This window comes from Entelurus aequoreus, linkage group LG08, assembly GCF_033978785.1.
Source record: "Entelurus aequoreus isolate RoL-2023_Sb linkage group LG08, RoL_Eaeq_v1.1, whole genome shotgun sequence".
In the NCBI taxonomy this organism is placed as follows: Eukaryota; Metazoa; Chordata; class Actinopteri; order Syngnathiformes; family Syngnathidae; genus Entelurus; species Entelurus aequoreus.
In genome coordinates this window covers 50460807-50487069 of record NC_084738.1, presented here as the reverse complement: position 1 = coordinate 50487069, position 26263 = coordinate 50460807, and the positions used below count along the sequence as shown (strand labels likewise).

General features: G+C 39.1%; 2 protein-coding genes across 7 annotated transcripts in view; one reads left to right on the top strand and one right to left on the bottom strand.

Annotated features, from left to right (window-relative positions):
• LOC133656009 (large proline-rich protein BAG6-like) overlaps window positions 1–26263 on the bottom strand; it is a 55900-nt gene that overhangs the window by 20943 nt on the left and 8694 nt on the right. For 4 of the 6 annotated variants that reach the window (XM_062056736.1, XM_062056737.1, XM_062056734.1 and 1 more), the window contains exons 3-18: window positions 25799–25916; window positions 22311–22525; window positions 21894–21965; window positions 21696–21803; window positions 20609–20802; window positions 14189–14318; window positions 12532–12735; window positions 10150–10381; window positions 9874–9897; window positions 9223–9500; window positions 8335–8410; window positions 7523–7800; window positions 1867–2116; window positions 1626–1795; window positions 1472–1525; window positions 1282–1384 (exon numbers count right to left, since the gene is read on the bottom strand). In XM_062056736.1, the coding sequence (XP_061912720.1) occupies window positions 1282–1384; window positions 1472–1525; window positions 1626–1795; window positions 1867–2116; window positions 7523–7800; window positions 8335–8410; window positions 9223–9500; window positions 9874–9897; window positions 10150–10381; window positions 12532–12735; window positions 14189–14318; window positions 20609–20802; window positions 21696–21803; window positions 21894–21965; window positions 22311–22525; window positions 25799–25916 (2506 nt within the window). The remainder of the gene's footprint in view (window positions 1–1281; window positions 1385–1471; window positions 1526–1625; window positions 1796–1866; window positions 2117–7522; window positions 7801–8334; window positions 8411–9222; window positions 9501–9873; window positions 9898–10149; window positions 10382–12531; window positions 12736–14188; window positions 14319–20608; window positions 20803–21695; window positions 21804–21893; window positions 21966–22310; window positions 22526–25798; window positions 25917–26263) is intronic. The other 2 variants (XM_062056738.1, XM_062056739.1) reach the window with 2 other exon arrangements.
• si:ch211-152p11.4 (regulator of G-protein signaling 1) overlaps window positions 24532–26263 on the top strand; it is a 43141-nt gene continuing 41409 nt past the window's right edge. The window contains exon 1 of the mRNA XM_062056741.1: window positions 24532–24656. The gene's annotated coding sequence lies outside the window, so the exon portion shown is untranslated. The remainder of the gene's footprint in view (window positions 24657–26263) is intronic.

Genomic DNA, 26263 nt, shown 5'->3' with positions numbered 1-26263 from the left:
TAAAGTGGAGGCTCGATTTATGAACCCCTCTATTTGCCAACTTTTCGATTTTCAAACTTTTACATCGAGGGTGCATCATTGTCGCAAAGTCGGGGCCCTCCACTCACCTTCTGCACAGGAGACTTCCTAGTCAAGTCTTAGCGCTTCATTAAGTATGAGTGCCTATTGTGTGATTTTTCACCTTTAGAAGTTTTGTCCATTTTGCTAACTTAATATAAGTCCCAAAACGCCAAGAGACCAGCGTGAAAAAAAAAACAGGGAATACCTGTCTGTTCTTTTTTCCTCAGCTCCTTGTGGTTGGATTTTACTTTCTTTAATGTTTATTATTGTAGCAATATGGTTGTTCAAGTTAAGGACTTTTGTGATTTTGATTGTTTGTGAGAGTACCATAGTGGCTTCTGCGTGTGTGCGTGTGATGCCAGGGCAGAGCATACAGCACAGTTCAGCTTGTTATTAAATAGAAAGTTGATCTATCAACACCTTGTTATGTTTGTTTGATATACAGTACTGTATTGCACTTTAGATTGTGATCAAAGTAAACCTTAACTAAATAGTGACTTTTGTTGAGGCTGGAACACATTATTCATGTTTACATTGTTTCTTATAGGGAACTCTGCTTCACCATATGAACCTTTTGATTTATGAACCCTGTTCAAGAACCAGGTTCGTACATCGAGGTTCCACAGTACAAAGTCAGCCGCCTGACTTTAAAAACTTCCACAGAGTTTGGAGGAGTATGCCAGCCAGCCAGTAGTTATGCATATGCTGTTTTATGTCAAATTTGTTCCCTTAAAATCAGAATCAACTATGATTGTGATGCTAATTTTTTTGTCAGCCTGTCACTAGGATTGTGCATTGTATGTTATCATCAAGCTAACGGCATAAGTGCAAACTTTTTACTGTACGGTTTCAGTGCTTACTTCAGTTCATACCAGGTAGGTTGTATGTTGATTTAACATGCTTGTTACATTATTTCATGTGCTTAGTTTTTACAGTAATCTCATTTGAAGGCAACCAAAACGACCGTAACTTGGAAGTTTTTTTCATTTTTAAATTAAAAGGACTGTTTATCTATCTGCCCAACTATATAACAAAATTCAGGGAGTGCTAAATAAATGATTAAAATTATATTTAGTTATAAATAATTAATAATGCATTTTGACATCGAAGAATGTTGGCATATATCTTCTGCTGGGCCCTTTCTGCCGCACCTGTTGACACGAATGAAGAGGAGAATGCACCAAAACAATTTAAACAGCTAAACTGACAAAAATAACATACCATTGCAGCACAGAACATGTGAAGCCATCTGTACTAACTGCTGTCTGAGGAACACAAGGTTGGTTTGAACAATGTCCACTCCATCACGGACCCTCACTGTGTCCTAGAGAAGAATGCCAGTTGTCAGTTACCATGAATTGTATTATAAGCACACACAGCACAGACTGTGGTTAAAACGAGATGTCCTTACAAAACTCTCCCTTATATGCTCCTCCAGACCGCTGATGAGGTTCTCAGCTGCTCTCTGTACAAACATCAATGATTAAATAAAATTATTCACACTTCCACACATGCAATTCAAGAGATTGTTTTACCTAAAGTGCAGACAACTACTCAGTACTTACAGCTATGTTAGGGTCAGTGGGTTCTTGGCCCTGCAGGTAGTGCTCAGTGAAGAAGTCAGTCAACTGGGGCTGAATTCGGGTAATAGGCTGAGCAGTCCCATTAAGCAACAGCACTATGTCCACCATTGCAAAATTTTGACACAACAGAGACAACAGGTCGCAAAAGAAACCTGTTGGCGTGACAACTTTTTTAGAAGTCTGTTTAGTGTTGACAGTCATTCTTTTTTGTTTTGAGGCTTACCGCCAGCAACTCCAGATCCAATGGTAAACAGGTTGGTGGTCTGAGACAGCCTCTGAAAAAATTGGGCAATACTTTCTTCATCACCTCGCTCTGCGCCAAGAGAGTTCATAAAGGTGGACAGCACTCCTTGTGCAATTCCAGTGAATAAATCAGGGCTCAAAGAGTCTCCACCAATGCCACTGCCTGGCTGAGGCAGGGAGGGACTTTGGGACTGAGGAACATTCGGTTCAACAGGACGGCTCGGAGGTGACTGCAGAAACAAAACAAAAAAACATGCCAACAACATACAATATAACCACAGTATGCAGTATACAGTGCACCATAAAATGGGAATAAATACAAGAGATACTAGAAATTCTGCTGTTACAAATGTATAACAGTGTTTTGTAATGATTGGATGTAGTTTGCGGTAGAGTAGAAGCATACTAAAACCACACAAATGTGGAATTATCATGCACATTGAATATACATTTCAAACAATGGTTTTTAGTTTTTGTATTATACAATGAGGTAAAATACTTCTGTTGCTGATGTTTACCACCTTCCAACGATTTGAACAGTCCATAATCTTTATAGGTTTATTGTGACAGAGAGACATGTAAAAAATCAAAGAGAAAATAACATGATGAAAAATTTGTAATGGATTGAGGTAAAGAAGTACAGAGGTATTTTCGGGTACGAGTGCCTTAGTTTACATTTATCAGTAGACAAGCTGTCTCTCGACTAATTATGCTTAAGGATGCAAGGAAATTTGGGTAACAAGCCTCCAACCTCTATTTGGCAAAGTTAAAGTCACAGTGAACAGACTAAAACATCTGGTCTTACTTGTTAGTATGATATTCAACCTAGAGATTGACATAATTTAGTTTTTCCATTTATTGGAACTAAGTGAGTGAGTGCAAAGGAGAGTGCTAAGACTAAATGGATGGAATTCCCTGTATAGACTTCCTTGTCTACTTTACTCTACATGGAATAATACACAAAGTGCTTATATATATATATATATACAGTGGGGCAAAAAAGTATTTAGTCAGCCACCCATTGATTGTCAATGGGTGGCTGACTAAATACTTTTTTGCCCCACTGTATGTATATATATATATATATATATATATATATATATATATATATATATATATATATATATATATACATATATATATATATATATATATATATATATATATATATATATATATATACAGTATATATGTCACATTCATCTAATTACACACACATTCACACACTGATGGCGGAATCTGCCATGCAAGGCGATAACCACGACCCACCAGGAGCAAGGGTGAAGTGTCTTGCCCAAGGACACAAAAGCAGTGACTAAGATGGCGGAAGCTGGAATCGAACCTGGAACCCTCAACGAGCTGGCACAGCCGCTCTACCATATGTGTCATATAGTCTTTCGGCTTGTCATTCTAAGGTCATTTGTCATTCCGGCTTGTCTACGTTGGATGCCAAAGTTTACCAACTTCTTGGTTTATGTCCACAACCTTCTACTATCCAAGTGAGAGGCATGGTTTATAATATAGAACTAACTTTCACCAGCTCACTGGCTGATGATGTCAATAGTGGCCTTGTGGTTAGAGCAGTGGTTCTTAACCTGGGTTCGATCGAACCCTAGGGTTTCGGTGAGTCGGCCTCAGGGGTTCGGCGGAGGGCAAAACACACCCGACTCATCATGTAAATACAAACTTCTCCCTATCGGCGTATTATGGATACGGCACCAGCTGACTGATTTGCAGGTGTGTAATTTGTTGTGAGTTTATGCACTGTGTTGGTTTTGTTGTTTGAACAAGGTGATGTTCATGCATGGTTCATTTTATGCACCAGCAAAAAAAACATGGTGACACTTTAGTATGGGGAACATATTCACCATTAATTAGTTGCTTATTAACATGCAAATTAGAAACATATTGGCTCTTAACTAGTCATTATCAAGTACTTATTAATGCCTTATTCGGCATGGCCTTATTATAACCCTAACCCTCTAACCCTGACCCTAACCCTAACCAAATAACTCTAAATTAAGTCTTTATTACTTAGAATATGTTCCCCTAGTGTCCAAATAACTCTAAATTAAGTCTTTGTTACTTAGAATATGTTCGCCATACTAAAGTGTACCAAAAACATATAACTTTGTCTTGAATTTGAAAAAAATTATTATTATTTTTTTTCACTAAAGAAGGGTTCGGTGAATGCGCATATGAAACTGGTGGGGTTCGGTACCTCCAACAAGGTTAAGAACTACTCGGTTAGAGTGTCCACCTTGAGATCGGTAGGTCGTGATTCAAACCCCAGCTGAGTCATACCAAAGACTATAAAAATGGGACCCATTACCTCCCTGCTTGGCACTCAGCATCAAGGGTTGGAATTGGGGGTTAAATCACCAAAATGATTCCCGAGCGCGGCCACCGCTGCTGCTCACTGCTCCCCTCACCTCACCTCCAAGGGGATGGGTGAAATGCAGAGGTTAATTTTACCACAACTAGTGTGTGTGTGACTATCAGTGGTTCTTTTTAACTTTTTATAAGAGCATAAGCTAGTTACCTATCTGTGATCAATGCGCCACTAAAAGTAGGTCCTTAATGTTAGCGCTAATAATAACAATATTGCTAATACCTGGTTAATATTCAGGTCACAAAATGTAAATGGAGTATTGCTTGCGCTTTTCTGATTTTTTTTGTGGGTTTTATGGACGCAATAGACGCAATGACGTCATGGCTCCCATTAGCTTTATTGTAAGCTGACTTTTATTTACGAGTTACAATGCAAAAAAAAAAGACGTGTTCTTGTCTCTCATAAGGATTGTGAATGATAAGCAAAATTTTAAAAAAGTGCAGCTCCCTTTAAAGTTGCTGTTTGCATTTTTCAAAGCAAAAAAATATAACAACCACCGTTAGCTTATGTTACCATTTGTGGTTTAACAGAACACATTTGTTTGACAATTGTCTATTTTTCACAATTACAAAGTTTATCTAATAAAAAGATTTACCGGCCCGAATAAAATGATTGGTGCTTACGGCGGTCACTCACCCAGTCTCGTCAACATGTACGCGCGCAGGTAGCACGTGAACACATACAAGAGCTATGGAGGTTCATTTGTGTCTTTATCACCAAAGCTTTTTTGACACTGAATTTATGTAACAGAATTTTTTGCGTTCCAATATTGTGAAGGGGTTAGGGGGGGCACAGGTCCGGTGGCCATGGATGAAGTGCTGGCTGTCCAGAGTCGGGACCTGGGGTAGACCGCTCGCCTGTGCATCGGTTGGGGACATCTCTGTGCTGCTGACTCGTCTCCACTCGGGATGGTCTCCTGCTGGCCCCACTATGGACTGGACTTTCACAATATTATGCTAGACCCACTCGATGTCCATTGCATCCGGTCTCCCCTAGAGGGGTGGGGAGTCACCCACATCTGCGGTCCTCTCCAAGGTTTCTCATAGTCATTCACATTGACATCCCACTTGGTTGTGAGTTTTTCCTTGCCCTTTTGTGGGCTCTGAACCGAGGATGTCGTCGTGGCTTGTACAGCCCTTTGAGACACTTGTGATTTAGGGCTATATAAATAAACATTGATTGATTGATTGATTGAACTGTTTTTTCTTTTTTTTGTACATTAAACTGTGCCTACAATTTCATTGAAAAAAAATTGTTAGCAAAATGTGTGTGTTTCAAAATTCAGTGTATAAAATTTAGTGTTTAAAAATTCAGTACTGAAAAATTTGCTGCTTCAAAAAGCAAGACTCACTTCTGGTTAATTAAGACTGAAGCAATCAATCCTGTCTCAGAAGCAGCCAATGAGGTGTCAAGATTTGAGTCATGTGACACAGATCTTGCAAAACAGCATTAAAAAGGCAGTTAACTGGGCTACCTTGTCATAATACAACATTGTTAACATTTCAATGCGACCCGCTGGATATTTTCACACTATAGAAATTATTCCATTGAATAGAATCGGCACTTTTGAGTGTCTTAGGAAGCTCTGCATCATGCAGACCGTGCACCAGAGTGAGCGGAGCTTGTTTACACAGCAAAAAGCCTGATAGCGAGTATCAGAGGGAGGCAGATTTCTACGGTGATGATATTTTTACGAATATGTGGATATTTATTTACCCTTGGCATTGATCCATATTTGTTGCATCTTTGTTGTTCTTGCTCGATTATAAAAGATTTTCGATCAAGGAGGTGGTCTGCAGTAGAGGAACAACATTCATATATTCTCAATATTCAGTGTTTTATAGTTTTTAGATAAAATCGTAAATCCCACATTCTATATTTTTATGTACATTCTGACTGTCATATAATTCTGTAAAAAACTCAAATTGATTCAGTTTTTTAGAATGGTTTGTTTATTTTTTTTTTTACTGAAGAAGCTCAGAATGTACATAAAATTACAGAATGTGGGATTTACAATACTAATTATGAACAATAAAACACTGAATATTCAAAATGTATGAACATTGCTCCTCTACTTCCCACACCACCTCATTGATGGACATCTTTTATAATCGAGCAAGAGCAACAAAGATGCAACAAACTGGGCAAAAAAATAAAGACAAACGTGTAAAAATATCCACTTATTTGATATATTATCATTCTTCTGCAGAACTTTGTTGTAGAAATCTGCCTCTGTCTGACACTCGCGTTTGCGAGGTCTTAGGCCCGTTGTTACCCCGCACACTCTGTCCCTTGCCTCTCCTGCATGAAGCAGCGCTTCCTATGGTCACCGTAGCAAACCGTATGTCACTCAAAAGTGCAGATTCTAACCATTGGCATCATTTCTATAGTTTGAAAATATCTAGTGGGCCCATTGAAATGTTAATTATGTTGTATAATCCCCAGGTAGTCCAGTTAACTGTCTTTTTTATGCTGTTTTGCAAGACCTGTGTCACGTGATTTTAAACTTGACACCTCATTTGCTGCTTCTGAGACAGGATCGATTGCTTCAATCTTAATTTACCGGAAGTGAGTCTTGCTTTTTGAATCAGCAAATTTTTCGACACGGAATCTTTTAGCATTGATTTTTTAAACACTAAATTTGTGTGTAATTTATTTAATTGTCAGTATAATTTGATACAAAAAAATTCAGGTCACAAAATTCCAACGCAAAAATGTATCATGACCTATGTACCTATGAGAAGCAACAAACATTTTGCAGTCATGTTGAGAGAATATGCATTCAATGACAGCCAATACTAACTATCCAAATTGTTATTATTAGCTAAGAACACCTGAAGCTAATGCGCGTGCATGTGTTACGTACGTACATAATTATGTCATTACATACGAGAAACCGTTAAGAGGGCGGATTTCACTTAAGCCTTTTTTAAACAGTCCACATTACAAAATAATAAAAAGCATAAATATGATTTGTGCTGATATCGCATCAGATAAATATTATTATTGGGTAATACTCAATGCCGCGATAATGGTATCGTATTGAAAGTGAAAAAGTTTTATCGGGTAACCCCTAGTCTGAACGTTTCAGTTGAGTATGGTAGCACAACGTTTGATTATGGTTATCTCTGAACATATGCAGTTGTGTCTCATTATGATTTGTGAAATTAAATAAATGACAAATTAATCAGAAGACAAAGAACAGATAAGTCACTTGACCATGTTTGCTATGTTGCGCACTTACTGAAGTGATGTCTGACATGCTGTGAATGAAACCAGGCACTCCAGGTAGAGTCACAGTGATGGAGGCTGCTGCTCCAGAGCCAGAACTTCCTGTCCCTGCAACTCCCGCTGGCAGAGAGCCTAGGAGATGGACCAGGGTTCCCTCTAAAGCATTTCCTGCTGGCTGACCCACAGATCCCAAGGTGGTGTTGTGTGCAGGTGTGTCGGCAGAGGTATTAACAGGAGATGAGGAGGACTCAGATGAAGAGAAGGATGATTGAGAGCTGGACGTGGTATCACCTTAGCAAGTTACATGGAAAAAAAAGTGTTTGCGGTTTTTCTACCATACATCAAAAAAATCAAGACACTTGAAACAATCCACTAATCCATTCATGTTGGTGGCTGGAGCCTATCCCAGTTGTATACAGGCATAAGGCGGGGTACACCCGCCACCTCATCGTAGAGCCAATATAGATAGACAACATTCACACTCACTTTCACACACTAGAGCTAAATTTATTGTTGCCAATCAACCTCTCCTCGGGTGCATGTATTTGGATATGGGAGGAAGTCAGGGTACCCGTAGTAACGGGGAGAACACAAAAACTCCAAACAGAAAGACCCAGAGGAACCGAAGACCTTCTTATTGTGAGGCACACACACTGTTGCACAGTGCTGCCCACAATCCACTAATATGACTTGAAAATAAGTAATTTGCTTATGAATTACTTGAATTTAGTCTTAGAAATGTTATGGTCTTTTGGTCCATATCCACCAACTGTTATGTTACTAAAATAAAAAGGCTGCAGCTTTTGCAAGAGTAGATACATTTACCTGTGTGCCCAGGCCTCAGAAGCTGCCCCACCAGACTGCTGATCATTTGGGTGAGGGAAGAAGTCAGAACTTGGTCCTGTTCAGGAGTAAAAAGAGGTACTGATAAACACGTAGTTGAATTGTTTGTATGTGGCTTTAGTATGTTCACATTATTCCCTTAGAATGTGTCAACATTTCTATATTCGAATATCCTACATCACTGTTAACCCTGATGTAAGTGTTCCTCCCTTCCTTATTTATCTTAGTAATAGAGAAGTGAAACTAACATGCTGAGGTGTTGCAAAAGATTATTTGTGATTCAACCCTACAAATTTGTCAACAGATCCATCTTTCATTATTAGTGGTCAGCACCTGTACATTTTATCATTTAAAATGCATTTAAAAAGTGTGTGTGTGCATATTAAGAGCTTTAAAGTGTGTTATCCTTCTATGCATTTAGCTTGTTAACTTCATTTGTGATTAACCGTACAGATGTTTATTGGAGCGGAATCTAATTAATAATTTCTAACAGTCTGAATTTTGTATATTATATGATGATGTATATTTTAACTGTGGGTCCCTATCCATAAACTATAAGCTTCTAGGGATTACCCTTTTGCAGAACCAACTCTGATATTAACAAAAGAAACGATGTCATATGGAATTGTCTGTCAATAAATACATAAATAAATAAATAAAATAGTAATTTTTATTGCAAATGTTAATTCGTAATTGGAGGAGAACAACCTCATCGAAATAGCATGTTGGTTGGGGGCGGGCGGGACAAGGTGTGTGTTGAAAAAAAATCTAACCCTAATCAATAGTGGGGATTTACTGTACTCTGTGGGTGCTTACTGAAAAGGTATGTCACAATGTCAGCATGAAACAGATTCCGACTTTTAAATTAACCTGTCTTGCCTGTTGGCCGGTTGTGGGCACTGTGGCCCTCAGGTTGAAAGTGGCTGCTGTGGTTCCAATAGGCTGAGGGAATGATGGTCTGGTGAAGACAACCCTGGCCTGAGTAGGATGTGGGGGATGTGTAGAAGGCATTCTTTCATTGCGGTCAGTGGTACCAGCACTGGATGCTGCCAGGTTCACTGGGTGGTCTGTTGAAGCTGTTGCGGCAATGGCGGCTGCTTGACGGGAGATTTGCTGAACAATAGCTCGCGTGAAGTCTGGGGGTAAACCTGGGAAGTGGGCAGAATATTATTTGCTCCTTATTCAGAAAGTTGTTTTCCATAAAACTACAGGACAGATCAGACTTAGGCACCATCTGTTTTTTTCTTTAACAATTTTATGGTTACCTCTTTTTTTCAGTGACACCAAGTCAATTAAATTAATGGTTTTAGCTTAGTTTTTACGCCGGATGCTGTTTCTAATGCAACCCTGGCCAGGAATCAAATTGATACCCTCTGCCATGAAAGGCAGAAGTGTGTACCGTTACACCACCAGGAATAAAAACAAAAGCTGTGTGGCACAAATTATTAAAACAGCAAAGCGTATGGTGGCCTGAGACTGAGAACATAGCAAGAAACTACCCTACCACAGCGCATCATTTACCTGGCTGGACTGAACCAGGATCACCTGTCAAAAAAAACAGAATTTATTAATCATACAGACAATTAGGGATTTAGATTTTTAGGGTTTAGGGGTTTTGAACTTGGGATGTCTATGATTCTTCAGATAGTACTAAATTAGACCACTTAGCCTGCTTTAAGTACTCATATGACACTAATGTATGTTTATGATAAGAAGAGCATGAAGGTTTATCCAGTCACAAACTGTTCTACTCACATAGTCCCTGGATTAAAAGCCGGTTTATGTACCATTTCATACCATCAATGTTCATCTGCATCATGACTGCAGGCTCCAAGGTCTGGTGGGTGATTCTGATTACTCGGGGCCCTTCTTGTCCTTGAACTGAATGAATTGTCCCACTGGAGTGAAGAGGCCGAGCCCGACCAAAAGTCTGCTGATCTAAAAGATCGTTGGTATGAGGTGGCTGACGTTGACCTTCGGATGCGAGTACTTCATTTGATTGCGTAGTTGCTGTGGTGCCTATGTTGAGCTGAGGACATTTAAAAAAAAAAATCCAATATGAGACCATCATGTAAACCAGCCAGTAAAATACATTTTACATTTCAAAACCTAAATACTCGAGCTGAAACACACAACACCTCACTCCCCACCTTATTGGGGACCTTTGATGAATTTCAGCTTTTTTGACATACATTTTCTCACAATGGTTGTATACTCGTCTTAAAGAAATGTCAAAGCATCAAACCACATGGTTCATGCATTTAGACGTGAGTTAGCATGCAGTGTTGAATGCCTCTGCCCGCAGTGTTTCAGTACCTTTTTTAACACTGGGGAATCAGTGACTGATTGATGGATCTACTAATGTAAGCATTTCTAGTATGCAACCTGCAGAGCTCTCAGCCTCAGGCCCTGAGACTGTAATGGCTGCTTTCTGTAGCTTGTGTGGAATTCATTTTGTCTAATGTCCTCCCCACTTGCTTTGATGTCTCAAGTAAATACTTGTTTATTTGTCTTAACGACATTTAACACGTTACTGTTTTGTCAAGATTGACCAGTACGAAATTGGATTAGCCGATAAACTGACGTAAATTGGATTAGCCGATAAACTGACGTAAAAAAACATTACGACTTGGTTTGAGGAAACACGAGAAAACGTTGGATAGAGTATTTTTTTCATCTTTTTGGCCTGCACACAATAAAAAAAACATTCTTATTATTATGGAGTCCGTATCAATGAGAGAGTGGGCAGGTGAACACTAGTGTGACGGAGTGAATCTATAAAACGTTGATGAAGTTTATTTTCGACTGTGTCTGGAAAAAAAATTGTGGTGACATTGGTCTTCAAGATGTATATTTAACAGTGAACATTTTCAAAAGATAACTTTTCATATTTTTTAGGAGGGTGGGGCGTGGTTTTATTTGCAATCTGGGAAAGCCTCTACAAACGAACATCTTACAGACATCCACAGAGAGTACGGTAGGTCATAAATGTGACTGAGGACCAAAATTCATGCAACATTTACACCAAAGCATATCCAATACATTATCAGGACCACAAGGAAGTGTTTTAAATATCAATTAAAGTCACCATAGGTCCCATTTTGATAGTCTCATTACATCTGCCAGGAGGTTATGCATTCGCTGGGGTTTGTTTGTTAGTTAGCAACATAGCTCAAAAGATATAAACAGATTTTGATAACATTTTCAGGAAATGTCTGAAATGGGAGAAGTCATTAGATTTTGGGGGTGATCTGGATCATCGTTTGGATTCAGAATTGTTTTTCTATTGCGCTCTTTGAGTGTTTTTCTAGTATTTATCTATTATGTTATTATTATGTTGTTTATCTACAAGGTTGTGTTTTTACAGTTCTCCTCTGCGTTTTGTATCATCCTTGGACTCTGTCTAGATGCATGCAAACACACACACCTGCACACATGTGAGCACGTTACAATTAGTGGGCAGATCGTTCATCAATATTTCACATCAATGCTGTTATGTTAACTGCTGTCAATGAACACATGGACACCATTTAATTCCTTTAAGTGTTTGAGCATTTCTTAGACGAATGAAGAATTATCAACCCAATACATTGTCTGTCTTAAAGTAAATAGCAACTTTTAACAATTTTTTTTAATCATAATAATGGAGACATGGCGGGGATATTTACAAAAACAATATTGCTTTCCATCATACTTCCTCCAAACAAGCCTTTTGGAATTTGCCCAATTTGTGTCGTTTTTCCCAAGTGTAATGCCAGCAGATATCTCAATATATGGTAAGAGTTTTGCATGAATCCGCCATTGTATCTCGACGTTGTAGTCAATAAGATCCTTCTTTGTCTCTATCCTCTTGTGGTGGGGCAGACTAGCTTGTACATGCACATGCATCCTCCGCTTTTGCCATCTCTAATACAAAGTAGCGTATAGTTTGAACATAGAACGTAGACTCGATATGGAAGTGCTAAAAACTATAACAGGGCTGGTGGGCAGAAGACACAGTCGAAGTGGAGGCACGGAAATAAAATGGTCAGAAATCGGCTTGAAGACGGTCTGTAAAACATAATCTATGCAAAATTATGACCAAAGAACCACCATTACATGTTATGTAGACCACAAGGAAGTCTATTAAATGTAGAAAAAAAACATAATATGATCCCTTTAAATATTCTGCATACTCACTGAAATGGGAATGTGTGGCAGACTGGACTGGACCAAGACAGGTTGGGTATACTGGGCCATGGGCCGGGCTACATAGAGCTGGCGAGGAGGCGGTGTTGCCAGGTTGCAACGTAGGTCACCAAGGACAATCAAGGTATTGCCAAGAAGACGTACCGCATCCCCTGCCATATTGAGCACACGCTGATTCGTTTCTCGTTCCTGCATCTGGCAAAAATTACAGATGACATTTATGAAATGTTTTGGTCACTGAGCAGCTTTGGTACTAACTGACATTTGTTGAAAAAAAACAAAAAAACATGGTCAAAACATTACTCCTCCACATTCTAGGCTGTATCTCAAAATCTTAAAAATCACAATTTGTCTTTATAAAACATATTATATGTCTCATTTCGCGTTTGGAATGAATTGGGCACACAAAATATATGCTGTTGGGGCCAAGTTGTACACAAAGGCTCAAATATATACAGACAGTCCAATAAATCTTACAATAAGATGTTCCAAAGTTTACAGTATGTCTTAACTTGACAAAGCAAAGTCCTATTGAGTTCTCGTTTGTGATCATGATTGGCTACATCTGGTCGTGTTCTTTGACAGCACTTATTTGATCATCACTCCAAGCAATTGTACAAGACAGTAAGTTATTTGGATGTGTCACGTCACATGTATATACATGTGTGCAGCGTAGATGAGCCATAGAATGAATGTCATGTGATTGCTTATCACCGCTTATTAACGATAACCTCCACCTTTCATAATGGCAATCAATAGACGGACACCATAAATCCACCAAGGCAAAACCCAAACCATGCATATGAGAGTACATTCTTGCTCATCAAATGCGCGATTTGTGAACAATGTGCGATTCAAATCTAAGAACATTGTAGAAACTGTCAAAACAGTAGTGGCAGCATCATGCTTTCGGGCTGCTGTTATTAGATTAGTCCATATTCCCACAATAAATTATCGGTTTGTGAAAACCGAAAAGACTGGACATCACAAACTCTCCTTTCATGGATATATAAATATTATTTAGAACTTATTTGAAGCTTAGATATGCCTAATCTTCAAAAAATGTCTAAAGAATGTTTAAAACTGAAAAAACATGCAGTGACACTAAAAATTACAGCTCAATGCCTACAAAATGGATGACCAGTTGATTTTACAAGACAGTCTGGAAAAAGTTTGGACACACCTTCTCATTTCAATGCGTTTTCTTTATTTTCATGACTATTTACATTGTCGATTGTCACTGAAGGCATCAAAACTATGACACCTGTGAAGTGAAAACCCTTTCAAGTGACTACCTCTTGAAGTTCATCGAGAATGCCAAAAATGCGCAAAACAGTAATCAGTGCAAAGGATGGCTATTTTGAAGAAACTAGAATATAAAATATGTTTTCAGTTATTTCACCTTTTTTTGTTAAGTACATAACTCCACATGTGTTCAATCATAGTTTTTAATGCCTTCAGTGACAATCTACAATGTAAATAGTCATGAAAATAAAGAAAACACATTGAATGAGAAGGTGTGTCCAAACTTTTGGCCTGTACTGTACATAGTTATTAGTATATTTTATTTGTACATTTTTAGGTGGGCAAGAAGCAGAGATGATGCATTTTTGTTATTAAGATCACAAAGTCTCTCTTTACTCCTTACGTTGTTGTTGTAGTCTGCCGAGGATGCTGCCCCAAGGATGGAGTGGGTCCTCTGGATGAATGGACGTAACCTTTCTTCCACCCTCTTGACCTCTGAGAGAATCTCCAGCAACTCAGCTGGACTTGGATGACTTAAGACAGAACAAAAACGTTAACGTTTCAAATGTGCACTCTACATTCTAAAACATTTGTTTTGTTTCATGCGACAATATACAGACAGACAAGTTGTCAGAAATGCAGGCAGACAAGCTGTCATGTGAATTCAGTTGAATTTTTTATTCAAATTTTAAAGGGGAACTGCACTTTTTGGGGAATTTTGCCTATCATTTACAATCCTTATGTAAGACAAGAACATATATGTTTTTCTTTTTTTTATGCATTCAAAAGAGTAAATACATGCCACCAAATGTCTGCTCACAATAAAGCCTATGGAACTTGTTCTATTCTGCCAATAAAGACCCTTAAAGGGGAGCTGCACTTTTTTGGAATTTGGCCTATCGTTCACAATCTTTATGAAAGACAAGAACACAGGTCTTTTTTTTTAATTACAGTTTTAAAGATGATAAAAAACGCTTGAAAGATGCGGCTGATGGGAGTCACCGTTGTTGCCTCCAGAGCACTCTAAAACAACTTCAAAACCCTCCAGCAACATTTTATATACACAGTGCAAGTCTATATATAATGTAGTAACAGACACGTTGATTAAAATATGTAATATGTACAATATTTACCGTATTTTGATTTTTTAAATAATTTCTGGGACTTATTTATTCCGCGCATTGATTTATGTTTCCATAGCAGCGCAAATCTGACTTCTGGCAACAAATGTTTGTTCCTACTTCCGGAATCAAACACGAGTGTATTTTCTAATCATGGCAGACTTGGTAACAGACAACGAAGACGACTATTTTTGGCCAAACGAGGATTAACAACCTTATCTTTTGAAGCTAAACCAGAAGCCAGCACGAATGAAGAATGAGACGTTGGAGCTGACGGAAGCCGGGAAAGGGTGATCAAAGCAATTTTGACGCTACAAATATATAACTTGGAGACAAGCTATTTCAACATAAATGGATTGCCTACCCAAAATCAACAGGAAATGTCCCCGCCCAGCTGTACCAGACGAACAACATCGAGTGATTCACTTTAAAATCGGTCATGATACACGCAGCGCGCCATGGGTGTTAGTACAACTACAGCACATACACTGTCTGGCTAGCTCGGCTGTGTACAAACAAAACATGAAATGTGGGATAATACTTTACAGATACTGTAATATGATTGTTCATGTTTTTCAGTCTGTACAAATTGGTGTCCCATCCAACGTTCCCTCTAAGGTGCGCGCCTGCGCAATTGCGCACCGCTCACGCGTCCTCTGCGCACAGCAAATTAATGCCGCGCAGGAAATCCAAAATCCCATCTGAACTTTAAATAAACACATTACAGTTTATTCTGTATGATTTTGCAATGCAACTCTGTGAGTGACAGGTGACAACAAGAGTGGCCCCAATGAATAAAACAATCTTTGTCAACACAGTTCAATTATTGTCTGTCGAGACACTTTACGGACAGGAATTCCATCAATCACTTTATTGAGCAAAACGGTTTGTAACCACACCAAAAACATGAGTAAAAAAAACTTTTATCTATAAAAACTTGTAATTTTCTGCCATACAAACCAGGCTTAAACCAACTTTGTCATCCGTCGTTTCAACAGAAGCCGCTCGCTCGCTCACCTGCATCAACTCACGCACTCATGGCACTTAGCCAGTGTTGCGTTTATGGCCACACAAAAAGTCGGACAACCCCAACGCCACACAATGTGTAAATGCCAGGTTGTAACACTGACTCCTCAATCGGATGTGTGCTTATTTTACTGCCATTTATTAAGAATGTTAATCTAACAATATTATTCTTGAAATTTTGTCACTAGATTTCATAAATGCTAATAAAAAGATCTATTTTACAGACAGAACGTTACAGGAACTAAATGTAATCTCTGAAAGGGGTAACATTGCTTTTAATGGCAGGACCCACAGCCAGACATACAATACTAGCACATAGGTCATGAAAAACATGTTTTTTTGTTATTGTCATTGTAAGAGGGCAAAATCACTTATATCAGAAAATTATTTTAATAAAACATTTAAATTGTTATGATGTCAGGTTTGGGACAGGTGTGACGCTGGTGTGGCCACAGTGTGCACGTCTGATGTTGCTCACATGTGCTCCACTGAATGCTCAGGGAGTTTGTGCGTTTGCTCACACACATGAAAAATTAGAGGGAACATTGGTCCCATCATAGTGCAGCTGGTAACCAAAACAATCCTGCATTTTGTGATAAAAGCATGAAATTTGGCACACTAATAGCCAAAGGCATTCTCAAAAGATTTGGATATGGAGCCACCATGAATTTTCAAAATGGCGCCCATGGCAGCCATCTTTCAAAATGGCTGTCAGTAACAACTGTTCGCTTATGAATGATGGATATAATATGATGTTTCAGACTCATTTACCATACATAGTACTTGGTAAATGTCTTTTGGATAATCTAAATGTGTCATTAAATATTCAAGATGGCTGACATCTTCAAGATTGCAGCCATCACTTTTATGACTGTGTGATATGGGTGATCTCGGTGTCAAACCAGTATTATTTTTTATTTCCTTTTCTTTGTGCAGAATTCAAATTTGGAACTTTACAATTGGCCAGAAGCTTCCTTCTAACTCAGAAATGGTGACCACAATAGTCACACTTGGTGACCACTGGTCACCTACAACAAGATGGCAGCCATATTTCTGGAATTAAATCTATAATTTCAAGAACACTATCATCTATTTTATTGTAATTGAAATGTTACCCAATGAAAAATTTGTGCGATCCTTGCGAGAGGCATCTTTCACCATGTACCTTGATGCATTAACAGAACTAGCCAAGTGGTTTCATGCAATGGATCACACCCATTATGCAAGATGGATTCCAGTTCACATCAGAGACATGGCTGAACTACCAAGGACACACCCTAACGTAGCTCAGGCATTCAAGGCAGGCAAATTCACTGTCCAGAAGACCAAAAATGTGTTCTCCTCTATGGCCATTGACCAGGCCCATGAGCAGATGAATGCTTGCATTAAAGGAGATGGTGGTGCTGTGGGCCTTACTGACAACCCATCTGCACTATTGCGATGGATGGTAGCAGGACCAGAAGTTGCACGATCTATACAGGAGTTTGAGATTGATTCCAAGAAATCAGATAACACACGTTACCATGACCAAACAACAAGTGCCTAGGTCTCATTCATCAAAGATGTACAATATTTGGTCAGTGCAATGGAACACTTTGGAAATGCATTTGAAGAGGAAAGCAAGGACCTGATTGTTCTCCACTCAAAGGAACTTGCTGGACCTTCAGCTGCTGAGGTAGTCAGAAAGGTGAAGCAGATAGGAGAGCACCAATTTGAAGCTTTCACCAAAGAATGCCTTGTTGAGAGAACAAAGACAGTGGACAACACCATACCAAGAAATAAGCTTCTGGTGTTTGGTACTTCAACCGTGAGGAGAGTATCAAAACCGAAACAGAAAATGGTCTCTCTCAAACAGGACATGGAGCTCTTTTCAAGGTTATTCATTGCTTGCCAGACCCGAGATGGAAACCTAGAGGAGTTCTTTCGACACGAGAACCAACCATGTCCACCAGCGCTTTCTGATGGGAGAGGTCTCCGACTGGGAGTGAAGAGTGATCTGCTTCCATGCCTGGAACAAGTTCACAATGAATACTCTGACAGTCTAAAGGTTACCTGCACCATTGTAGATGGGGCAGCCATCATCCAGCTGCTGAAACCAAGTTCAGTAAAAACCTTCAATGACTATGCCCATGTGATCTTCATTCCATATCGGACCAGAAAGTTTGAAACTGTGTCCAGGCTTGATCTGGTGTGGGACCGCTTCTTGTCTGACTCTCTGAAAGCTGCTACGAGAGCAAAGCGTGGCACTGGAATTCAGAGACGTGTGGTAGGTGATGCAGCCATTCCCAGGAACTGGCAAAACTTTCTTAGAGTTGACAGCAATAAGACTGAGTTGTTTGCCTTTCTCTCTGAGGCTCTGCTCAGATGGTTTGTGCAGGAGGATAAACAGCTTGTCATCACAAGTGACATGGAAGTCCTTAGCAAGCCACCTCTCCCAGATAGGACATCAATTGCTCCTTGCACGCATGAAGAAGAGGATAGTCGCATGTTATTGCACATAGCCCATGCAGCAAGAAACGGCCACCACAAAATTATGATTCAAACAGTTGATACTGATGTTGTGGTGCTGGCTGTGTCAGTGGCTCAGACTCTACAACCAGAGGATGAGCTTTGGTTGGCTTTCGGTACTGGTAAGAATTTTCGATATTTGGCAGCCCATGAAATTGCAGCAGGGCTCGGGCCCGAGAAAGCATGTGCACTACCAGTGTTCCATGCATTGACGGGTTGTGACACTGTGTCAAGCTTTGTTGGCCATGGGAAAAAGACTGCATGGGCTGTATGGTCTGTGCTTCCAGAACTTACACATGCCTTGTTGAAAGTGTTTTCAGCCCCAGATGACATACCACAGGAGGTAATGGCCACAATTGAGAGGTTTGTTATCTTAGTGTATGACCGAACCAGCACATGTACAGAAATCAATACGGCAAGGAGGAAGTTATTTGCAAACAGGCACAATGTGCAAACAATCCCCCCTACCAAGGCTGCCCCAGAAGAGCATGTTAAGAGAGCTGTATACCAAGGAGGGCACGTGTGGGGTACAGTCCTGGTGTCAACGCCAGAACTACCTTCACCGTGTGAATGGGGCTGGTCAAAGTCACCCGAGGGGGACTATGAACACTTCTGGACATGCCTACCAGATGCAGGCCAGTCAAGTTATGAACTTGTCTCCTGCAAATGCAAGAAGGGTTGTGTTGGGCAGTGTAAGTGCAAAAAATCCCACTTACAGTGCACAGCCCTTTGTGCCTGTGAAGGCGAGTGTGACTAGTCTTCCCTGTGATAGACCCTAGGTTTCCCTTGCTTAACATGAGTATTTTGAGATAGAAAGAAGATTCTTAGAAATTCCAAAGTTCCCAATTAAAATTCTGCATCAAGATAAATGTATAATTACACATAGAGATCATCCATATCTAACCAGTTGGCGGCCATATTGAATTTTCAATGAAAATGTTCCACTATCCAAAAGACATTTACCAAGTAGTATGAATGGTGAATAAGTCTGAAATATCATATTAAATCCACCATTCGTAAGGAAACAGTTGTTGCTGGCGGACATTTTCAAAAATGGCTGCCATGGGCGCCATGTTGAAAATTCATGATGGCTCCATATCCAAATCTTTTGAGAATGCCTTTGGCTATAAGTGTACCAAATGTCATGCTTTTATCACAAAATGCACAATTCATTTATATTTTAGAACTAACCTCTTGTACTATACATTTCTATCCTATCCAGTATTTTATTGAAAAAAAACAGCATACTTGGCACCATACTTATTTTGATTATTGTTTCTCAGCTGTTTGTACATGTTGCAGTTTATAAATAAAGGTTCATTTAAAAAAAATTTTTTAAAAATGTTTTTTTTTAATTTAAAAAAAAAAAAAAAAAAAAAAAAAAAACCTCTGCGCATGCGCATAGCATAGATCCAACGAATCGATGACTAAATTAATCGGCAACTATTTTAATAATCGATTTTAATCGATTAGTTGCTGCAGCCCTACATTGAACACGGAAATGATGCCTTACTTTTTTGTTGAGTTTAGTGAATATTGATTAGGCATACTAGCACTCCATCATATAAAAAGTAGCAACCATGGTGACATCCCAAACGTCTATTAGACGTGCTCTTTTGTCAGTCATTCGCTCCTCATTTGTTTCACTGACACGCTCCGGAATTTGCATGCACTTTGTGCGGCCTATTAATCGTATTTTTCGTAATCGAAATGGACATTAAAATTTTATAAATTGTCCAGCCCTATCACATTGTATATTAAACAGATAGTAAGCATGTAGACGATTACTGTACAGCATGACAAAGTTTGTATTGTATATTAACGGACAGTAGGATGTAGACAATTACAGCATGATGAAGTATTTGTATAGCTTACATTTTTGTTTTAATCACTGTTTTATGCTACTGATAGCTTTTTTCGAGGAATCAGAGAAAGTTGACAAAACCCAGGTCGTTTTTTTTCTTCATATTGAGCTAGCAGCAGCTAGCATCATCTCAAGATTATCGGGTGCCATGAATGTCAATGAAGTGACAAAAGTGACGTTATAGTGAAGACTGATGATCGCTAATTTTTAGGTCTATTTTTTTAATGCCTGGCTTGCGATCGACCTGTAGCTCGCGATCAACCTCATGGGCACCCCTTTGATTAACACTTATGGAGTGACTTACTTATTAGGTTGTGTGTTGTGTGCTTGTTCAGTCTGTGTGGAGGTGGAAGATGAGGCCGCAGCAGGAGGAGGAATGTTGGCATCCGTTGGCTGTACTGCTTGAGCAACTACGGCAGAGGAGGGCGATACAGACAAGGATGAAGAGGAGGTTTGTACTTCTGACTCTGTCTGGAAACTGCTGCCACTGGACACCCCCTTCAATGCAAAAACAGTAACACCCATCAAAATCCAAACAAATTCACAGTCATTAATTTTTAATTATTATGCGTAACATTAAACATACATTAAAATTAGAGATGCTTCATATTGGCTTTCTTACCTATATTGGATATGTAGATACTGTCCTGCACTGTCCCAATATGATATTAACTGATACTAATTCATGCAGCAGCTCTTCCCTTGAACGAATGTCAAATCACAGTTTGTGTAATGAAAGAACCCTTTACTTTTACTGTAAGCCTATGGACTTATTTCGCTAATAAAAATAACAAATACTGCAAACTACTGTACGTTCTAGAAAAAGTGCTAATTCTATTTTTAACATTTTCCCAACAAAGTAGTCAATGAAAAAATCATGACTAACTGTCAAATAAAAATGACTTGTCCTACTATTAACAAGTAAAACTGGTTAGTCTACAGCTATAATAAAAACCCATGACGCAAGCAACAATAATGTTCTCTCGTCATTATCAGTTCACTACGCATTCATCTGTTAAGAACATATTTTCCAAAAAATAAACCTGTGTTTTAGCAAACTGCTACAAGGTAATTAGGTAGGAATCTGGCCGGGAATGACGCCATACCGGCCCCTGAGTTCAGTTCAACTTGCGACATCTTTGTTGCAAATTCCTAAATATAAAATAAAGATTGCTCCTTTTGTATAGAGAAACTTATACTAGTGTAAACACACTGGAAAATTTTGCACACAATAAATATATCATTTTTTTCTGAAATGTGTAACTCTGACAAGAAATAGACCAAAAACACACGTCCAAAACAAGACATGTCCGTTTTTAAAATTAGAGTAATAGTGAAGGACCCCCGAGCTAAAAAAAACCCAACAAGCTCGTTCAAGAGGAAGAAAGTACCTCCAGTCTGTGGATCAGAGTGTCAGCGTTCCGCAGCAAGATCTGAGCGAGCTGGAGCCTCATCCGAGCCTCACTCTGCACTGCCTGGCCCAAGTGACTCTGCACGTTCTGTACCCACAAATGACCTTCAGTTTTACAGTACCAGTGATTCAGTACAGTATTTTAAAAAAATTAGTAGTGATCATTTTAAGCCTTTACCGCTGCTTGAGTGCTGACCCTGGTGGTCCTTCCTGGCTCACTGACTCCAGCCAGCATTTGCTGTACAGACATCTGAAAAACAAAATGCAGGAGTCATCGGGTGGCTATGAAAAACACCCCAGTTACAATAAAAGAGTGCTAATGATGGCAAAGAGGAAAATGTACTAATCACCATAGAATCAGAAATGTAGTTTTACTGCAACACCAGAAATGTCTGCTGCTTAGTACAGTATGAACAATAAACGGCAAACGTATTCAAAAGGTAAGTAGTTTGTAATTTTATTTTATTTTATTTTGATATACAACTTATCTCTTTACTTGTATGTCAGTTAAACATAGTTAAATGTTACCTAAACATTGCCGGTATAATTAATAAAAGTTTGATGTTGAAATGCAGTTTTGTAATGCCAAGCGCACCTGTATCTGCTGCGGTTCCGTGACATTGAAAGGCAGGTTAAACGTCCCGAGCATTACGTAGTTGTTACGGTCATGCGGTTCGCCCTGGGAGGAAGTGGAAACATGGCTGCTGCTGGTCTCTGCCACGCCATTGGATACGCCCGCACCCCCTAAGCCAGAGATGGGGCTTTCGGGTGGCGCTCGTTCCACCAGATGAATAACCTTTCCATCCACATCTGAGAGAGAAAATAGTACATTTGTAAATGCAGCTAATATTTATAGAGATTATTATGTACCATTTCCGATGTGTGTCAACAATTTGAATAAAACAATGCCTGGTGCTTAGAGCTTTAAATCAGAGCATTGAAAAGTTAAGGTTGTTTTCTAATACAGGCAGTTCTCATTCAACAATGTTTCTTGTGTCACAATGTTTCATGGTTGTGGTTGCTAAGTCACATGTTACTCCACTGAGTAAGGATGTCACTTTAGGATGGAATAGGATAGACTTTATTTTATCCCACAATTGGGAAATTATGTGCAGATTAAAAAAGTACACAAGTGTTTAAACCAAAACGTAAAAACACATGAAAACAAGAGGGAACCATTAAAGAACATTTATAAAATATGGCTATATATGGATATAAAAAGGCACAGAGCTTCTGTAACCAGCTGGCACTTCAGCTGCGCCATTTTTAAATACAGCAACAGAAGTAAAACACAATAAAAAGAAAAAGAAATCTTCAAATAATACAAATTGCGCACATACGATTGCACCATGCATAGATTAATAATTAAACAAAAACACCATCTTAACACCCATATACATCGTGGTGGCCTCTGCAGTGTTCTTTGCCATGGTCTGCTGGGAGACAGGAACAGACCCAATAAAGTGACCAAGAGAGAAGACTCCGCCCTAAACTGCCCACTCGCCACCGGCCAATAAACGCTCCAATGAGGCAAGATTACCCATACAGTGCTGTAGCTACTATTCGCCTACGTGCCGTGGTAAACTTCCCCTGAGTGCACTGTAAACAAACATAGCGTTGATCGTGTGGACTTCTTCACTGTTTTCATACATTTTGCAAGCTGAAAATGTTTTCATTTGTCCATATGACAAATAACAGTATTCTATCTACATTAATTGATTTTTAATTTGAATTATGATTGTCGTTATTACGATTATATTTAATGATTTTTTTTATTTTGGGTTTCTTGTCATTTTTCTGTAAAACCACTTAGAAATTGCCTTGTGTACAAATAAACTTGCCTTGCGTGCTATTTGCTCCCAATGTGCTGCAAAAATTACGAGAGGATGGAAACATCGTGCATCAAACCTTACCAGCCACCTGAAAGAACAGCATCGCTATGACAGTGTTTTGAAGACGCCTCCTGCTATAGTGGGTGAATGTGTGTGTGTGAATGGGTGAATGTGATGTATAATGTAAAGCGCTTTGGGTATCATTCCAGGTATAGTAAAAGCGCTATATGAATACAGACCATTATAGAAGCTGTACCAAAGCCAGCCGGAAAAGAAAACATTTTTTCTATCGCCGCTGCGTTTGAAAAGTGCAAAAAGTTTCCCAGGGATGACCCGAGGGCAACAGCGATCTATGATTTCATCATGGAAGTGATGGGGCTGGACCACCAGCTCTTTACATCGTTAAAAATACTGGCTTTTCTCAGGACAAATATACAGGTACAATTGTCAAATCCTGTTCCTGTTTCTGGCCGTGCTGACGATGGCGTGGAGCAGCAGAGGTCATCGCGGTATATGTGGGTGCTGAGATAGTGTTCTTGTTTGGCTTTGTTTTGTTGTTTGTCTATGCATGGTGCCATTGTATGTACGCAATATGTATCATTAATCGCAAATTTTTTGGTTTTCCATTGTGTTTTCCTTTGGTGGCTGTATTGGGAATTGCGCTGCTGAAGTGGTAGCTGGTTGCATCAGCTATGTGATTTTTTTTAATGTCTTTTATGTCCCTTCACTTATTTTTGTAGACTTTATGAATCTTCACTGCAACCACAACATTTCTCCAATGTGGAAGTATATCCTATTGTATCCTATATAATAAATAAGTTATAGGTATCGACTTGAAAAAAAAATATCGTGCATCCCTTTAAAGTTGTCAGACAGTGGAGAAATGCCAACTAAATTGGCCGCATGCTTGATCTAAGACATTGGAGTGTCGCATCATAAAGAATAGAGATGGTATCTTTGAACATGTGAAAATATCTGCTCCTCATACTTAAATAAGTATGGTAACAAACTAAGCAGTGTAGTGGTCTCATTATTGAGACTTCCTTCTCCCAATAAGCCTGTCTCTTGCAATGTACCTTCCATTGTGCAAGACAACCACATGGATAAAAGTAAGACGTTTTTTCTATTGCTATTTCATTTATTTGTGTTTAATCTTTGTATAAGATAATTTATCATGTGATGCATGTGTTCTGTGTATAGCGTGCCGGACGCATGTGTTCATTTAGACATCATGTAGTACGGTAATTTAAGTGAAGTTTTGAGTACTGTACAATTGTAATGGTATTGGTTTATTTAGAACATGCATACAGTTACAATATGGTACATCACATATTTCAGTTTCTTATTACTACGTTCCAATGCCATCATATCGGACCTCCTATATGACCAAGGACCTCCTGTATTCCATTTTTACTGTACTGATGAAGTAGTACCTACAAGTTTGTTTTCGTACGCCCTACTTTTTACACGGTTTGGTTTTCAACAAAAATTTAATATACTTAGTTATCGAACGGCCACACATTGCACGGCACAAACTTTTCCGTTTACCTGCATGTCATTCCACGGACTTTAGTGACCAAACTAAAAAATCCTGTGTTTGGTGACTCAAGTCTTGTCATGTTAATAATACACTGCATGAGTCACGTGTCTTTACCACAAAACAAGCTTATGTTGCCCCTCTATGACATTATCACTGTTTGACTCTGTATGTCTTTGCAAACTAACACAAGTTACTCCGAGGTACCATTGTATAGCACAGAGAAATACGATTAAAAAGACGTAGTACTTCAACAAGTTTGAAATGATTTCCCACCAGATTTCCCAGGAATTTAAAAGCTGACAGTTTATAAGTGAAGTGAAGTGAATTATATTTATATAGCGCTTTTTCTTTAGTGACTCAAAGCGCTTTACATAGTGAAACCGAATACCTAAGTTACATTTAAACCAGTGTGGGTGGCACTGGGAGCCGTTGGCTAAAGTGTCTTGCCCAAGGACACAACAGCAGTGACTAGGATGGCGGAAGCGGGGATCGAACCTGGAACCCTCAAGTTGCTAGCACGGCCACTCTACCAACCGAGCTATACCGCAGATGTACCAATGGAAACAGTGTGAAAATAACTGAACGGACTTGTTTGAACATTTTGACATTTTAATGAAAAAGTGATTCGCTGTGGAGGAATGATTGTGCACAAATAAAGGATGAAAAATGACGTCAGTGTGTGGTTCATAAACACGGGGTTGACCTACTTACTGTACATTGTCAGCGTTCTGTCATCTTGGAGCACTTTACCCTGGTAGATGAGCCTCTGCTTGTCGACTGGGATCTCCACTGATGGAGCTATGTGTTCTTTGAACTGCTTCACTGTCAACTAAAGAGACAACAATGGGAAAAACAAGGTCAAGTAAAACTGGCATTAAACGAGATAAGGAAGGGTGAGGGCGCTCAAAATAGTTAAGCTTATTATTTATCCAACAGGTACAAAGCGTAAGCATTAGAGATGTCCGATAATGGCTTTTTTACCGATATCCGATATTCCCATATTGTCCAACTCTTAATTACAGATACCGATATCAATTGATACCGATATATACAGTCATGGAATTAACACATTTATCATGCCTAATTTTGTTGTGATGCCCCGCTGGATGTAACAAGGTTTTCCAAAATAAATCAACTCAAGTTATGGAAAAAAATGCCAACATGGCACTGCCATAT